Consider the following 18,634-nt stretch of genomic DNA (forward strand, 5'->3'; position numbering starts at 1 on the left):
TTGTACTCCATACATATTTCTTTAGGTAACATTTTAAAAAAAGTCCAAGAGAAAAATGCACAAAAGGAAGCCATAAGGATGGCTGTGTAGCACTATTCCTAGTAAACTGGCAACACACACACACATCCTAACAGAGCAGAGGGGCAGTCTATGGTCAGTACAATGGATTTCACATAAAGTACCCGGGTTACCGCGGGAGCCCTTATTGTCACCTCAGTGGGTGGCAGTAAGGGCTCCCCACCGCATGGACACAAGGTAAGAGTTCTCTTACCATGTGGCCATGTTTGTCTGGGGGCTTTTTACCCATTGCGGTAAAAAAGGCCCTGGCGTGCAGAAAAAATGGCCCCCGCTGCTAGCACAGGGCCCTTTTTCCCCGCAGCTTGGTAAAAAGTTACAGCATAAAGATGAGTGATTTTTTATGGGTCCTATTTATGTGGTTAACCTGCCCAGTTAAGTGCTGAATATTTGCACTTAACCGGCCAAGTGCTGACTCTACCCCGAAACACCCCCAAAATAGCCAGTTTTCAGTTCGGCACTAACTGGGTATTTTCAGCAGTACTAACCGGTTAAGTGCCACTGAAAATTAGCAGCTAACCCTGAACAGGCTCCCTCCCCACTGCAAAACCAGCGTGTGCAGTGCTGTACTTTGTTCATTCCTGTCAAAATTCTTTCAGGTTATTCATAAGTTTCCTTTACTCTTTCAAACATACATTCTTTTCTGTATTAAACCTAACTAGTCCACCACCTGGGTAATTTTCATCCATTTGTAATGTTCTGCAGATTATTATTTTTTTAATAGTCATTCATTTATTCTGGGGACCACAGGAAATGGGGCTCTATGGCTGAACGTTTTAGCTTCCTTAAGGTGGATGTCCTGCTAACTGCCTGATCACCACTATTGTGTTAATGCTTTGAGGACAAGAAATGGGAACTTATTCATTCCAAAATGAAATGGAATCACTTTTAGAAGGGAACAAGTAGAAGAATGGAAAACCATTTTGGCCAGAATTTTCTTTATTCCTACATAGGACACAGCCACTCTGCTGTACCGTATACCAGAGGCTTTGATTTCTATAACTATAATTTTCTGTAAGATTGCATATAAGGGGTAGGGGGGATTACATATTAGCTGAGTGCTGAGATATGCAGGCTTCAAGGAGAATCTCAGATACTGTACTTCAAGTAGCCCTAACTGTGACATTTCTGTCTTGGTTTTCTTCTTCTTTCTCCTATCACAGGTTTAGTGTATGCTCTGGTGGATCCTCCTCCACCGCTATCCCACTGTCGGTGTACTTCAGAGCTCTGTCTTGAGGCATCTTCTCCTCTCTCTATACTTACTCCCTTGGTGCTCTGATTTCTTCCCATGGTTTTCAGTACCAGCTTTAACACTCAAGATCCCTGCAAGTAAAGGCAGTCAATGATTGCATTTGTGTATTTGTGCAGGGAATACCCCTTACAGTTTAGACGAAGCCTCCTATCAGGAGTGGCTTTGTATCTTCTCAAGCACAGAACTGTGATCTGACTAATAAACTAAGGATCAACAAATAAAGGCCTCTTGATATTTTCAAAGAGAGATTCTGGAGCCCACACGGCATACTGTGCTGCTAACCAGAACAGATTCACTTTAGAAGCATGGGCAGACTGACCATTTGGGCATCCGGGCAGTGCCCAAGGACCCAGAGGCTCTGCCCGGATGCCTGGCATGCCGCTGGTGATCTAATGGCCTCAGTGTGTGTGGGGGGGGGGGGGGACATGTTCTTTTCTGCTTGGCCCACTGGGCTGCCGCTATTCCCCCCTGCCCGTCACCAATGTATGTTAAAAATGAAGGCTGAGACTCCCTGTGGAAGTGTCACGAGACTGTCAACACCTGAGAGACTACAGCGGAAAGTCTAGGCCACCATTTTGAGAACACCGGCGCTTTCAGACAGGGGAATAGTGGCAGCGCAGCAGGCAGGAAAGAACATGCCCTACTCCCCCCCCCCCCCCCCCCACAGAGGCCACCAGGCTACCAGGACCCCTCAGGTAGGACCAGGGCAGTAGGGGCTTTGGCTGCGGTGGCAGGGGCAGCAGGGGGGGGGGTGTCGGGGAGTGGCCGGACTGGGGGCCCAGACCACTCTGTCTGCCCCTTTTTAAGTTGTGGGTACCATGATTATTGTGTGCCAATCCTTATACTCAAACAAAATTCAAATTTGCCATGTGAAAACCATACTCCTTTACATTTTACATATGCATTTGTTTAAACATTATTATTTTGTGTGAATAAATTAAATTGCATTGTGTGGTTCTTTATGAATGGAGATATTTTTCTAATGGAGGAAAAAGGCTTCAGATGCTCAATTCACTAATTACTTATGTAAGTTATCTTTATATCGGGCGAACTTCTTCACCAGCCTTACAAAAAAACCTCTGCCTCTACTGTTTCACTATTTTATTCTTTTTTTTTCGTATGCTGTAATCTTTTAAATGACATATATATATCATCTTATCCACTATTCATTTTCTCAAGTAATAACTTAGCTTTAATTCTTTATATTGGTGTGGGTCTGCTCACTTAGCCACTTAGCTAGTACAAATTATTTTGTCACTGCAAATACAGTAATATCATGTCTATGACCATGCTGCATTCTCCGGTGAGTAATGACAAATATCCTTTCTGATTTGATTTCCCAGATTATCCAAGGACCGATGACAGTTATACAGACTGTTAATCAAGTGGCCACCAACCTAGGCAGGCTGTTAATTGAAGAAAAGAAAAGGATAACAATTCAGCATAAAAGCATTGGTGAGTATCGCAGAACAGAGGACCTGAATCATCAAGGTATTTTGGCATAGACAAAGAATGAGTAAAAAAAATTCAATAAAAAAGGTTCTGACATATTTAAAAATGACTCTTTTGCCTCCGGCTTTTAAAAAGGATGAGCAAGATGTGTTTCACCTTCCTGTAAATCACTTCAGCATTTTGTAGCATTGCATTTTCCTTTTGAAAAGAACCTGAAATCATGGTAGACAGCCATTTTAAATGATCACACAAGGTAAAACCCCATTTATACACATAGCGTACAGGACTATATCGAGCTATAATTGCATCTTGTGCAACTCACCCACTGGCAATCCCCTCACCCTGCTCGCTTTGCCACTACCAGTGAGAGGAGACAGAGGACTGGGAGCAAATTTTGGCCTTCTCCATATTTGCACCCTCTACAGCTGCAACAAGATCACAGCCCCTTGGTATGGTGCTGTTAGTAAGAAGGGAAGAATTTGACTGAACTGGTCATAGTTAGAGCAATATTGCCATTTACATAGGTAAAGAGCAATTTATGCAAATAAATCAGCTGACTGACAATTACTGCTCCTCCATGAAGCTAAAGTACATGTATCAAGCAAAGCAGAACAAAAAGCACAGAAAAACCTTCAGGAGCAGGACAATGGGAAAAGGCCCAATTCTTTATTAGAAGGACCCAACACGGGCCGTGTTTCAGCGACTCTACGCCTGCATCAGGGGTCGCATAAGTTTGTAGAACTCTTTAGAAAGCAGTAACAAATCTGCCAAGAAAAGGGCTTAGTTATCAATAAGGACACACTGCAATTAAAAGCCTACTGGTAATATCAAACTACATGTTGTCAGGGCATATGAAAAAGATGTGTCTTAGTCCAGTGAACGCTGAAAATATTTGGTGGTTGTGGTTTTTTTTTTTTTAGAGTGTTTTTAGCATCCACTGGACTGATACAAGAGAGATATAAAGGAACTGCAGAATGAATGCACTTGTAAGTCAAAGAGAAGTTTGAGCTGTATATAGAAACAGATAGTGGAAAGGGGACGGGACTTATATACTGCCTTTCTGTGGTTACAATCAAAGTGGTTTATATATTATATACAGATACTTACTTATTTTGTGCCTGGGGCAATGGAGGGTTAAGTGATTTGCTCAGAGTCACAAGGAGCTGCAGTGGGAATCAAACCCTGTTCCCCAGGATCAAAGTATGTTGTTCTAACCACTAGGCCACTCCTCCACTTTATGGAGCTAATGAAGTGGCTTGAGAGGAGGGGTTATATGAATGTAGTGGCACTGGTGAAAGATAAGTTGTGCAGCAGAATTTTGAACAGATTGAAGGGGAGAGAATGAGAGTTTAGTGGGAGACCTGTCAAGGAGCAAGTTGCAGTAAGTTGAGCACTGTGGATAAGGATTTTAGTAGTCTGCTCAGAAAGGAAGGGACCAATTTTGGAAGTAATATATAAAAAAATGTGATAGGTTTCAGAAGTGTGGTGGATATGTACAGATAAAGAGAGAGAGAGGTCAAAGATGACCCCAACGTTTCAAGCTGGTGAGACAGGAATGATAAGAGTGTTATCCAGAGAAACATAGAATAGGGTAAGAGAAAAGGTGAGTTTAGGGGGAAACATAAGAAGCTCAGTTTCGGCCATGTTCAGTTTCAGATGGTGGTGGGACATCTAGGCAGCAATGTCAGACAAGCAAAGACTTGGGCTTGGATTACAGATGACATTTCTGTTGTAGAGAGGTAAATCTGGGAGTCATCTGGGAAGAGATCAATGCACAAAGGAAATAAGTAAAGAGGGAGAAGAGGTCTCAAGATAAACCCCTGAGGTATACCAACTGATAGTGGGATGGCAGTGGAGGAGGATCCACCAGAGATAAGAAGAAAACCAAGACAGAAAAATGCCCCAAAATCCAAGTGAGGACAGTGTATCAAGGAGAGGTGGTGATCAACAGTGTCAAAAGCAGCTCATAGGTCAAGAAGGATGAGGATTGAGTAAAGACCTTTGGATCTGGCCAGGAACAGGTCACCGGGGACTTTGGCAAAGACTGCTTCTGTACAATGGAGAAAGTAAAAGCCCGATTGTAGGGGATCAAGAATAGCGCGAGATGAGAGAAAGTCAAGTCAGCGCTGGTGAACTGCACATTCCAGTAGCTTGGATAAGGCAGAGAGAAGGGAGATAGCGTCCAGTGAATGATTTTTTTTTTAGGAGTGGTGTAACCACAGCATGTTTGAATGCATCGGGAACAGTTGCAGTGGAAAGTGATAGATTGAGGATATGATAGAAGAGTTGATAATAGGGGAGATAGAGATGGGATCAGAGGGACAGGTAGTGAGTTTGGAGGAGGAGAGAAAATGTGCAGTTTCATCTTCAGTGATTTTAGAAAAGGAAGAAAGAGTGGCAGGGGTTTGAAGGAAAGTTGTGAGAATGAAATGGGGGGAAGTAGAGATGGAGGTGGCCTGGCAGAGAACTCAAGATTAACCTTGGATAGCAAGACAGTCAAGTTCAGTACACTGACCAGCATGTCATTTTATAAACCAGAACCTCCTGAAATTATTTGCTGTATGTTTCCAAAATGCAGTGAAGGTTATTAAAGTATATCATTCATGGTGTACTTCTTTGCTACATCCTGCCCCTAGAAATTGAAGTCCGTCAAGTGGAGTTCAGAAGAGAAGATACCAACAGTGATGTTTACATGGTTCTGCATAATCACACTGAGAAGGCTGATCAGATTGAAGTTCCATATGAAGAAGTCAAACAACTTGCAAGGAAAGGTCAGTGCTAACTGCCATTTTGTTAGCAAACTATTGTGGTTACTGTGTTAGTCCACTTGAATGTTGTAGATGATGCCTCTTGATTGCACTTATTACATCTATCAAGAGCTGTGCTCTTTTTATTGGAGCATCATTCAAAAACTACTTAGTCTAATACAAAGATGTCACCTACCCTGATTTGACCCTGATTTTTGGAAGAAATGGCCATGTTTTTATTCATTGCAACCAGTCAGGAATGGCTTCTGGCTGGTTAAAAATAGCACTTAGCTGGCTAAGTGCTAATATTCAGTGTGAGATAGTCTGTTATCTCTGCTGAATATTAGCATTTAGTGTATAGGGCTAACTGGCTATATTGCACGATATAACCAGCTAGTTGCAAATATTCAGTGTTTCACAGACCTATCTTTGGCCACTGTAAGCTTAACTGGTCAGCACTGGCTGGCTAAATTTAAGCTGGCCAAAAAAACCCTGGATATTCATTGCTGGTCCCCAGAAATGGCCTGGCATTGAATGTCCAGGCTCAGTGGTGATCACAGCACATAGCCGGGCTGCCTCCTGTGGGCTAAATGTCAGCTGGTTTATTTTTAGGCTGTCTTGGATTGAATTTTGCTATTAGGGGAAAGTTTGTTCTGGGTCCTTTTCTTGGTATGTGCCCTTTTTGCATGTGTTTAAAAGTATGCCTGAGAAACTTATGTGATTCACTCTGTATCTATGACTATTATTGATTATAATTTCAACCTATGCACTGATGATTGCGTTTCACACTAGCTCGCTCTGTTGAAATTATAGTCAATTTATATGCCTATTGATGTGGCTCGTTTCTTTGCACGTCACACAGTTGTGGTTGTTTTAGTCATGACAATACTAACAGGAAAAATCGTCTTCCTCTAAAAGAACCAAATGAACCACAAGAGTAGAAGAAGCCAAGCCACAACTGTCAAGTGGATCACCAAGTCACTTATTCAGCCAATTCCTGACAATAGAACCCTACATGGGCCGTATTTCGGCACATCAAGCCTTCATCAGGGGTTCTTCTAAAGCCAGTAAAATTGTGTACATAACTGGTGTATGATGCTGAAAGAGGAAACTCCCACTAGGACGGCATGGTAGTCAAAGCCGCCCAGCATACGGTACTCAAAATAATATCCAAATGCTCTCTTCAATACAGACAGACTCTTCAATAAAGCAAGTCTTACGAAGAGGGTAATGGGCCAAAACATAAATGACAGCTCATCTGTTTCAATACTTGTCAAGCTGCCAAAACTAGTCATTAGCATCTACAGCTGCTCACAAAATGCTAATGACTAATTTTGGCAGCTTGAGACGTATTGAAACAGGCTTTAGAAGAACCACTGATGAAGGCTTGATGTGCTGAAACACAGCCCATGTAGGGTTCTATTGTCAGGAATTGGCTGAATAAATGACTTGCAGGCTTATTTTCGAAAGAGAAGGGCGCCCATCTTCCGACACATAAGTACATAAGTAATGCCATACTGGGAAAAGACCAAAGGTCCATCGAGCCCAGCATCATGTCCCCGACAGCGGCCAATTCAGGTCAAGGGCACCTGGCAAGCTACCCAAACTTACAAACATTTTATACAAGTTATTCCCAAAATTGTGGATTTTCCCCAAGTCCATTTAGTAGCGGTCTATGGACTTGTCCTTTAGGAAACCGTCTAACCCCTTTTTAAACTCTGCCAAGCTAACCACCTTCACTACGTTCTCCAGCAATGAATTCCAGAGTTTAATTATGCGTTGGATGAAGAAACATTTTCTCCTATTTGTTTTAAATTTACTACACTGTAGTTTCATTGCATGCTCCCTAGTCTTAGTATTTTTGGAAAGCCTGAGCAGACACTTCACATCCACCTGTTCCACTCCACTCATTATTTTATATACCTCTATCATGTCTCCTCTCAGCCATCTCTTCTCCAAGCTGAAAAGCCCTAGCCTCCTTAGTCTTTCCTCATAGGGAAGTCGTCCCATCCCCGTTATCATTTTTGTTGCCCTTCGCTGCACCTTTTCCAGTTCTACTATATCTTTCTTGAGATGCGGCGACCAGAATTGAACACAATACAAATCGGGAAATGGGTGTCCTTCTCTCAGGGTCGCCCAAATCAGCATAATTGAAAGCTGATTTTGGGCATCCTCAACTGCTTCCCGTCGCGGGGACTACCAAAGTTCATGGGGGCGTGTCGGCACCGTAGCGAAGGCGGGACTGGGGCGTGATTAATAGATGGGAATCCTCGTCTGATAATGGAAAAAAGAAGGGCGTTCCTGACGAGCAGTTGACTGACTTTACTTGGTCCATTTTTTCTTGTGACCAAGCTGTGAAAAGGTGCCCAAACTGACCAGATGACCACCGGAGGGTATCGGGGATGACCTCCCCTTACTCCCTCAGTGGTCACCAACCCCCTCCCACCCTAAAAATAAAACAATTTTTTTTTTGCCAGCCTCTATGCTAGCCTCAAATGTCATACCCAGCTCCATGACAGCAGTATGCAGGTCTCTGGAGTAGTTTTAGTGGGTGCAGTGCAATTCAGGCAGGCGGACCCAGGCCCACCCCCCTACCTGTTACACTTGTTGTGGTAAATGTGAGCCCTCCAAAACCCACTGTACCCACATATAGGTGCCCCCCTTCACCCCTTAGGGCTAGGGTAGTGGTGTACAGTTGTGGGTAGTGGGCTTTGGGGGGGGGGTGGGGGGCTCAGCACCCAAGGTAAGGGAGCTATGCACCTGGGAGCAATTTCTTAAGTCCACTGCAGTGCCCCCTAGGGTGCCTGGTTGGTGTCCTGGCATTTCAGGGGGATCAGTGCACTACAAATTCTGGCTCCTCCCACGACCAAAGGGCTTGGATTTGGTCATTTTTGAGATGGGCGTCCTCGGTTTCCATTATGGCCAAAAACTTGGGACGACCATCTCTAAGGTCGACCTAGGTCGATTTGGGCATCCCCGACCGTATTATCGAAACGAAAGATGGACGCCCATCTTATTTCGATAATACGGGTTTCCCCGCCCCTTCGCGAGACCATCCTGCGAGGATGCTCTTATGAAAACTTGGGCACCCCGTTCGATTATGCCCCTCTTGGTGATCCAGTTGACAGTTGTGGCTTGACTTTTTTTTTTTTTTTTTTTGTTACATTTGTACCCCGCGCTTTCCCACTCATGGCAGGCTCGATGCGGCAGGCGATGGAGGGTTAAGTGACTTGCCCAGAGTCACAAGGAGCTGCCTGTGCCGGGAATTGAACTTAGTTCCTCAGTTCCCCAGGACCAAAGTCCACCACCCTAACCACTAGGCCACTCCTCCACGCTTGTGGTTTGTTTTATTCATGAGACATTTCCCTCAAATTCTATATATTGTGCTTTAATTTCTGCGTGGAAATAGAAGCGCACAGCAATGTGTGTAACTTAATTGGATAACTAGCTAATCAGCAATGGTAATTGGTTGTCAACAAGCAATTATCAGCACTAATTGGCTTTACACACACAACTCACGAAGGGGTTCTTTTACAAAGGCACACTAGTGTTTTTATGGGCATCTCTAACGTTTAGCACATGCTTATTTTGAGCGCACACTAAAGACACTAGCGTGCCTTTGTAAAAGGGGCCCTAAGTGTATTCTGTAACATGATGCACGTAAATTCCAAGTCGCATAGTTGAAAAGGAGGTGTGGTTATGGGCATGGAATGGGTGGGTCGTAGGCTTCTAAAATCCATGCGCTTTGTTATACAATATACCCGTTTTGCACCTAATTTAGGCATTGGGATTTGCACCAAGTAAAACATGGCCTAAATGGATGTGACCAAATTTGGTCATGTGGAGAAGCGCTCACCATCCTCTATATACTGCATGGAAATTTAAGCCGATTCTATAAAATATAGGCGTACTTTAGAGAATACGCCTATGGTGTGCAATTTTCAGGAGCCATATATACAGTCTAGCCCTTTATGCCTGCCCTGTTACATTATTTGTATTTTATATTCATTTAATTTTATCTGTATGTTTTATTGGAATTATTTTGTATATTAATTTGCATGTTTTTAATTAATTTATATATCCAGACTACAACTTTACCCCTGACATGGCCTTTTTGGGCAAAATGTGGCCACGTTGGGTACTTGTTTTACTAAACCATCTACTTCTACACCTGCTGGTTTGCTCTGTGTTTTGCTGCTTTTAGAGTCAAATATTGTCATTTTTCCCTTTTGTGTTTAAAATGTTTTCTAGCTGTAATATACCAAAAACCTTGCATAAAGCATATTATACTCTATGTATATGTGTCTCTGGATTTTTCAAACTAGAGGCCGTAGTGTTTTTCTGTTATCTGACTTTTTGCTGTACATTTGTCCTTTTTACTAAGGGTTCACCAAAGCGACAGTTATCAACACCTGGTACAGATATGGAACACTTCAGCGTTTCATGGGAAGTGAAAATGGTGGTGTCATCATCCAGGATTATACTGTGTCTGATGGAGGGTACAAGTGAGTACTTGTTTGTTAATTCAACAGTGCAAATGCTAAGTTCATTATAGTTATATGTCTGTAGAGTATAAGCGTTTTCAGAATGGCCTGCAAGATCAACCAGTCAGTGCTATTCAAGGAGGAGAACAAACCAAAGTGGAATAGCCTATAGTTACAATGAACTAACAGAACCATTACAATTTAAGAACTACAGTACATAAGTAATTTAACCAATTAAAATGCAAGCTATTAAAATTTAACCCATCCACCCTTCTACTTTGTAGTTGTTTTAAATCTATAGTCATACAAAATGATATAAATCCTTATAGTCCTTGGAGGCCAGGGAACTGATGATCTTTGGTGAGCTAAGTTCTTTTTGCCCACTGTTGATCACCAGACTAATATTTTTTCTTTATATCTAATTGTGTTCCATAATGTTTATGGAATAACCATGTTTTCAGTGATTTATGAAATCACATATAGTCTGATATTTGACTAATCTCTGGTGGTAAGGAGTTTCAAAATTCTCCCCCTCTTCCCTGTAGTGTTATATTTTTCAGGCGGCCTATTTGACGATTGGGTGGAACCAGTCTAATCTCTTTTAAGGATCTAACGGTTCTTCTAGGTTGGTAGATTTGTTCAACCTTTTTCAGGTATCATGGGGACAAACCATGGAGTCCTTTAAAGATTAGTGCCATGAGTTTAAATTCCACTCTCACTTTACAGGGAAGCCAGTGTAGTTTTGGGAAAGGGGTAGTGTGTTCTGCTAGCATCATCCTCCTATCAGCTTGGCTGCTGCATTTTCTGCAATCTGTAATTGTCTTGTTGCTTTATCCAGGAGACCTAAATAGATGATATTACAGTAGTCTAAGACAGTTAGCACCAGGGTTGCAAAATAATCTGAAAGTGTTTCAGATCCAGAATTAATTTATTGTTTAATAGTTTATCAGGCTTTGGCCTGGATGTGGTATTCTTTTGTTGCAATCTGTACTCCATTGCTTATGTAACATAGAGAAAAAAATATTTTTTTAAATTACCTAGGGGGCTCTTTTGAGGCTCTGGGGCCGTTCTGGGGGTCGGGAGGCCTGCAAGGCGGTGTTGGGGCGATATGGCTGGTGAGGGGCACGGCAGGAAGTAGTGCCACTGTTTAGGTGGACCGGGAACAGTGGAGCTCGGGCCGTCGGGAGGTGAGCCGGGTTTTCCAGGTATTTTCGGGCCGTTTTATGGCCGGCTGGAGCAAGGGGGAGAGAGCGAAGGTGCGGTGAGGCAGCACCACGATGTTCTGTGGCCCGGGGTCGGTTGAACGTCCCCGGGCACGGCAAGGTGGACCGGGTGGTGTTGATGTTTTGGCCCCGTTTTCGGGCTAGCGGGAGGCGGGCCATGGAGGACCGGAACGCTGTGGCGTCCTGGTGCGGGAAGAGCAGGGCTGAGGAGCTCCGAAGTTGGGAGCGGGGCCGAGATGTGCTGGCGGGCCCGTTTTTGGGGCCTACTTTGGTGGGAAAAGGAGGTCCGGGGAGGTGTGGAGTGTTCAGGGCCGTTTTGGTGAACCCGGGCTCGCCGGACTTCTAGGGGGAAGAAGCGTCGCTGATTCACGTCCTCCGCGATCATGCGGGGATGCAGGGAAGAGAGGGAAGGAGTCGGGATCCTGGCCAGGAAGATGGCCGGCGTGCAATCTGATCGGGAGGAAGAAGAAAGAAGAAGGACGTCGAATGAGGTGTGCGCGGGTGCATGTGGTTGGTGCGCGCCTCATGCACGAATCGGGGGCACGCACCAACGCTTAGTGTCGGGAGCTCCGGTGAGGCCTAGAAGCCTGGGCCTTAATTTTAAACCGGAGCTCCAGACAAAATGGTGATTTTTGGCCTGTTTTTGTTTTTTTGATCCGTTTTTTGAACTGGACCAGCGGGAACGGAACCAGTGGCAGGCATTGGGAGAGGAGAAATTCAGGAAAACAGGTAAGGGGTGTTAGGGAAGTAAGTGTTGGGGCGGATGTTAAAAGTTGACATTTTTAAAATCTAAAAACATAGCTTGATAGGGGACGGGAAGTTTTATTATTAGGGAAAGTTTGGGGTAATTTGACAGATTTTTGGAGGGGATTTGGTTTAATAGAATAATTTTTCCATTAAATCCTATGGAAAGATATTTATTAAAATGGAGATTTGGTAGGGCTGACCAACATTCTGTTGGTCAGCAGGAGGGATTGGAATTTTGAAAAGGACATCTAATTGGCTGGGGGGTCTCTGGAACTCCAGCCGGAGGTTCCGTATCCTAGGTAGCGGAGTCACTGGCAGTTGGGAGAGTGAAGCTGACATCTGAAGAGAGAGGATGTGCTATGCTGTGTGGGAGTGTTAATGTGTGATTTAGCCGTAAAATAGGGGAATTCGGAGGGATTTTAGGTTCAGTCAGTGTATAGAGGTAAGTGTGAGTGAGAAGGGGTAGTTGGGAAAGGATTTTCCTAAATTTATACAGAGTGAGTGAGTTTGAGCTGTTGGCTGAGTGTCTTAGGGAAAGTGGGTTTGAATGATTGGAAGCAAATCAGATGTGAGGATTGTGAATGAGGTAGGGAGGAAGTTTAAGGAATAAATAAAAATAGAATAAGGGAAAAAAGAAATCCTAGCTAGATGTGTGAGTAAGGGGGGGTGATGGATAGAATGCTGCTGATTGAGTGGGCTGATGGAATGTTGAATGCTGTGCTGTGAGTGGGAGGTGATCAGAAACTCTGAATAGCTAGGGACAGTGAAAATAAAGCTTAGGCCTGGAAGTAGAAGGGAAATTATATTTAATTTATTTTGTTATAGGTATTGGACCACAGTTTTTGATAACATTTCCCACTAGAACCTGAGGTGAAAATAGGGAGGCAGGGTTTTCCCTCCATTTACTTTCATTAAGTGGAAGGTGTAGGGGGAAGCGAGACGCCGGAACGAGAATACGAATTGCAGAAGCATGGGCCCTAACGCAAGAAAGGCTACCCAACGCATCAGAGAAAAAGAGTTTCATAGCAGCTAAGTGACTGAGTTAGAGTTTAATTGAATAGGGAAACCTGGAAGAGAAAAAGGTACTTACCTGATTCCTCTTGGAAAGTGGGTAAATGAGACGATATCTGAAAAAAATAGAAAAATAACACAAAGAATCAAACTCTTACAATTGGGGGGAAGGCCGACAGTCGCTCAAAAGCGCATGGTTCGGGAAAAGGTATCTTGCAAAGATACCTCACAAACAGGGAAGATAGGGTTTCTGGATAGTGAGGTTGCACAACAGACCGTGGTAGACCAGGTGCCCTTAAATACAACTAAAGATCAGACAAAAGATGTCAAATCAATAGTGTCAGGTACTAAGCATCATGCAAATAAGGACAACAAACATACTCTGAAATGTCTATATGCAAATGCTAGGAGTCTAAGAAATAAGATGGGAGAGTTGGAATATATTGCACTAAATGAAAAATTGGATATAATAGGCATTACTGAGACAAGGTGGAAGGAGGATAACCATTGGGACACTGTCATACCGGGGTACAAAGTATATCGTAGTGATAGGGTGGACCGGACTGATGGAGGGGTAGCATTGTATATTAACGAGAGCCTTGACTCAGATAGATTACAAATTCAGCAGGACACAAATCACACCTTTGAAGCATTGTGGGTTGAAATTCCATGTATAAAAGGGAAAAAAACGGTGATAGGAGTGTACTACCGTCTGCCTCGCCAGGATGAGCAGGTAGACAAAGAAATGATAAAAGAAATCAGAGACGCGAACAAAATGGGCAATGTGATAATAATGGGTGACTTCAATTATCCAAATATAGACTGGGTAAATGTAACATCGGGACACGCTACAGAGATACAATTCCTTGATGAAATCAAGGACAGCTTTATGGAGCAACTGGTGCAGGAGCCGACGAGAGAAGGAAAAATTCTAGTCTTGGTCCTTAGTGGAGCGCATGATCTGGTGAGGGACGTTATGGTACTGAGGCCGCTTGATAACAGTGACCATAATATGATCAGTTTTGATATCGACCTTGAAGTAACTGTACACAGAAAGTCAAATACGTTAGCGTTTAACTTTAAAAAAGGAGACTATGATAAAATGAAAAGAACAGTAAAAAAAAAAAACTTAGGGGGGCAACTGAGAAAGTAAAAACTGTACAACAGGCGTGGACGCTGTTCAAAAATACCATCCTGGAGGCCCAGGCCATACATATTCCGCGAATTAGAAAAGAAAGACGGAACTCCAAAAGACAGCCGGCCTGGTTGAAAAGTGAGGTGAAGGAAGCTATTAGGGCTAAAAGAAACGCCTTCAGAAAATGGAAGAAGGAACCGTCTGAAAATAACAAGAAGCAGCAAAAGGAGTGTCAAAGCAAATGCAAGGCGCAGATAAAGAAGGCCAAGAGGGATTACGAAAAAAAGATAGCATTAGAGGCAAAAAAACATAGTAAAAATGTTTTTCGGTATATTAAAAGCAGGAAGCCGGCAAAAGAATCGGTTGGGCCGCTGGATGACCGAGGGGTAAAAGGGGCGATCAAGGAAGACAAAGACGTAGCGGAGAGACTGAATGAATTCTTTGCTTCGGTCTTCAGCGAGGAAGATTTGGGTGGGATACCGGTGTTGGAAATGGTATTTCAAGCGGACGAGTCGGAGAAACTTACTGACTTCACGGTAAACCTGGAGGACGTAATGGGGCAGTTCGGCAAACTGAAGAGTAGCAAATCTCCTGGACCAGATGGTATTCATCCTAGAGTACTGATAGAACTGAAAAATGAGCTTGCGGAGCTACTCCTAGTGAAATGCAACTTATCCTTAAAATCGAGCGTGGTACCGGAAGATTGGAAGGTGGCCAATGTAACGCCCATTTTTAAAAAAGGCTCCAGGGGAGATCCGGGAAATTATAGACCGGTGAGTCTGACGTCGGTGCCGGGGGAAAATGGTAGAGGCTATTATTAAAAACAAAATTACAGAGCACATCCGAGGACATGGATTACTGAGACCGAGTCAGCACGGCTTTTGTGTGGGGAAATCTTGCCTGACCAATTTACTTCAATTCTTTGAAGGAGTAAACAAACATGTGGACAAAGGGGAGCCGGTTGATATTGTGTATCTGGATTTTCAAAAGGCGTTTGACAAGGTACCTCATGAAAGGCTACAGAGGAAATTGGAGGGTCATGGGATAGGAGGAAATGTCCTATTGTGGAATAAAAACTGGTTGAAGGATAGGAAACAGAGAGTGGGGTTAAATGGGCAGTATTCACAATGGAGAAGGGTAGTTAATGGGGTTCCTCAGGGGTCTGTGCTAGGACCGCTGCTTTTTAATATATTTATAAATGATTTAGAGATGGGAGTAACTAGCGAGGTAATTAAATTTGCTGATGACACAAAATTATTCAAAGTCGTTAACTCGCGACAGGATTGTGAAAAATTACAAGAGGACCTTATGAGACTGGGAGACTGGGCGGCTAAATGGCAGATGACGTTTAATGTGAGCAAGTGCAAGGTGATGCATGTGGGAAAAAAGAACCCGAATTATAGCTACGTCATGCAAAGTTCCACGTTAGGAGTTACGGACCAAGAAAGGGATCTGGGTGTCGTCGTCGATAACACACTGAAACCTTGTGCTCAGTGTGCTGCTGTGGCTAGGAAAGCGAATAGAATGTTGGGTATTATTAGGAAAGGTATGGAAAACAGGTGTGAGGATGTTATAATGCCGTTGTATCGCTCCATGGTGCAACCGCACCTTGAGTATTGTGTTCAATTCTGGTCGCCGCATCTCAAGAAAGATATAGTAAAATTGGAAAAGGTGCAGCGAAGGGCGACTAAAATGATAGCGGGGATGGGACGACTTCCGTATGAAGAAAGACTAAGGAGGCTAGGGCTGTTCAGCTTGGAGAAGAGACGGCTGAGGGGAGACATGATAGAGGTATATAAAATAATGAGTGGAGTGGAACAGGTGGATGTGAAGCGTCTGTTCACGCTTTCCAAAAATACTAGGACTAGGGGGCATGCGATTAAACTACAGTGTAATAAATTTAAAACAAATCGGAGAAAATGTTTCTTCACCCAACGTGTAATTAAACTCTGGAATTAATTGCCGGAAAATGTGGTGAAGGCGGTTAGCTTAGCAGAGTTTAAAAAGGGGTTGGACGGTTTCCTAAAGGACAAGTCCATAAACCGCTACTAAACAGACTTGGAAAAATCCAAAATCCCAGGAATAACATGTATAGAATGTTTGTACGTTTGGGAAGCTTGCCAGGTGCTCTTGGCCTGGATTGGCCGCTGTCATGGACAAGATGCTGGGCTCGATGGACCCTTGGTCTTTTCCCAGTATGGCATTACTTATGTACTTATGAAACGACTAAAACCTTCAAGTATAGTAAACAGCACAGTACTGGGGACTGAGTTAAGAGGTCAAAAGAAATAAAAGTGGAGTAATACTAATCTGAGGGAGGGGAACTGGATGAGGTGTGTAGTGACCTGTTGAAAAACAAAGGGAAGATTAAGTGAGAACTGTTACAATTTTAACTGGTCTGTATTTATTTAGTAAATTCAATGAAGAGTTAACAAAGAAAAAAAACATTGTGTTATTCTTAATATCTGTTGTGTTACCAGAGTCAGCGTTTTAGTATTAAAAATTTTATAGTTTAGTAATCAAATTTTGTGTGACTCCATTTTATATCCTCAAAGGAAGGAAAAATCCTGAACTTAGTTTTAAATTCCTTTCTGGCTCTTAGAGAGCCAGAGACGTGGTTAGTTTAATGTTGCCCTTTTCCCACAACGGAGAGCTGAGTTTCTGGGAACGCTGCCACGACTATTGAGATCCGGTGAACCAGAGCTTAGTAAGTATTATTCATCCTGCTCCGGTGTGAGGGAGAGGTATTACTACACTTATCCTCTGCAAATACCGTATTTCCTCGATTTCAAGTTGCCCTTGATTCTAAGATATACCCCCTCATTTGCATAGAAGGGGGTAAAAACACTTGATTCTAAGAAACATCCTCATTTTTCATGTGGCAGCATGAGTCCAGAATGGGGCGTAGGTACGGGTGCCCATCCAATGTCGGCTCAGGCCCGTCTGCCCGCCCACCCACCCAAACAAACGTGGCTGAAAAGCGCACAAACTGCAGCAGCCTTCTCGTAGCTGTAGCGTAGCGGCGCCCGCTCAGCTGATCCAGCCAGCCCACCTACCTTTCAGGCTTGAGACAGACGGTATGCACGGCACGCAGGCGCAGACCTCTAACCCTGTATATTAACGAGAGCCTTGACTCAGATAGATTACAATTCAGCAGGACACAAATCACACCTTTGAATCATTGTGGGTTGAAATTCCATGTATAAAAGGGAAAAAAACGGTGATAGAAGTGTACTACCGTCGGCCTCGCCAGGATGAGCAGGTAGACACAGAAATGATAAAAGAAATCAAAGACGCGAACAAAATGGGCAATGTGATAATAATGGGTGACTTCAATTATCCAAATATAGACTGGGTAAATGTAACATCGGGACACGCTACAGAGATACAATTCCTTGATGAAATCAAGGACAGCTTTATGGAGCAACTGGTGCAGGAGCCGACGAGAGAAGGAAAAATTCTAGACTTGGTCCTTAGTGGAGCGCATGATCTGGTGAGGGACGTTATGGTACTGGGGCCGCTTGATAACAGTGACCATAATATGATCAGTTTTGATATCGACCTTGAAGTAAGTGTACACAGAAAGTCAAATACGTTAGCATTTAACTTTAAAAAAGGAGACTATGATAAAATGACATCAAGACAGCCAGAGTTGTTTCTGCTGCTCTGTCCAGCTTGCACCCATCTATGTTCTGTTTAAAGTGTGAATGTCCTTCAATTTTGCTTTCATTCCATCCTATTCTATGTAGGAATTATTGTGGTTATTCCATGCATTTTTGAATTCTGCCAATGTGTTTTGTCCCTACCATCTTTCCCAAGAGAGTGTTCTAGGCATCTACCATACTGTCTGTGAAAAAGTATTTCCTAATGTTACTTCTAAGTCAATATCAATATCAATGTCTATACCTATGTCAACACGCACTTATATATCATTATTCTCCCCTTACGGGTCCAGGGCGGTTTACATAATTAAGTTAAGAATGACTGCAAGTTTAAAAACAAAACAAAAAAACTTCATATAAAAACAATACAACATATTGAAAAACATATAATTACCTGTCCTTCAGAAACCTACTGAAAACTCATTTTTTTCAATTTAGCCTTTCAGAAAACAAAGAATTCTATTTGAACATTATCCATTCATACAATTAATTTCACTTCTTCTTTCTTCCCTAATCCTATTTAGCCCTAATTGTACCCATATTTATTTATCTTTACTTCTTTGTTTACAAACTTAATTATGATTTAATCTTCTTCTCTATAGTAAGTAAATAAATAATACTGCATAGCATTTCCAAATCAGGAGAACAGATAGGTCTTTATCCTCTTACGAAAAGAAAAATAATTTACCTCTGTTCTAATAAGAAGGGGCACTGCATTCCAATAATGAATCATAAAATCAAAGAACATAGCCTTAGCTATCCTAAGAAATCTCACACCCTTCAAAGAAATTGGGCACAGTATTAGCAAACTATGAGGCATATTTTCAAAGCACTTTGGGAGGCTAA

General features: G+C 42.9%; 1 protein-coding gene across 1 annotated transcript in view; it reads left to right on the forward strand.

The window, feature by feature from the left end:
* The window catches only part of ADGRD2 (adhesion G protein-coupled receptor D2), a 249,142-nt gene that overhangs the window by 42,717 nt on the left and 187,791 nt on the right, over positions 1–18,634 (forward strand). Inside the window, exons 9-11 of the mRNA XM_030206996.1 lie at positions 2,671–2,782; positions 5,416–5,550; positions 9,911–10,031. Of these exons, the coding sequence (XP_030062856.1) occupies positions 2,671–2,782; positions 5,416–5,550; positions 9,911–10,031 (368 nt within the window). The remainder of the gene's footprint in view (positions 1–2,670; positions 2,783–5,415; positions 5,551–9,910; positions 10,032–18,634) is intronic.

This window comes from Microcaecilia unicolor, chromosome 6, assembly GCF_901765095.1.
Source record: "Microcaecilia unicolor chromosome 6, aMicUni1.1, whole genome shotgun sequence".
Taxonomy (NCBI): domain Eukaryota; kingdom Metazoa; phylum Chordata; class Amphibia; order Gymnophiona; family Siphonopidae; genus Microcaecilia; species Microcaecilia unicolor.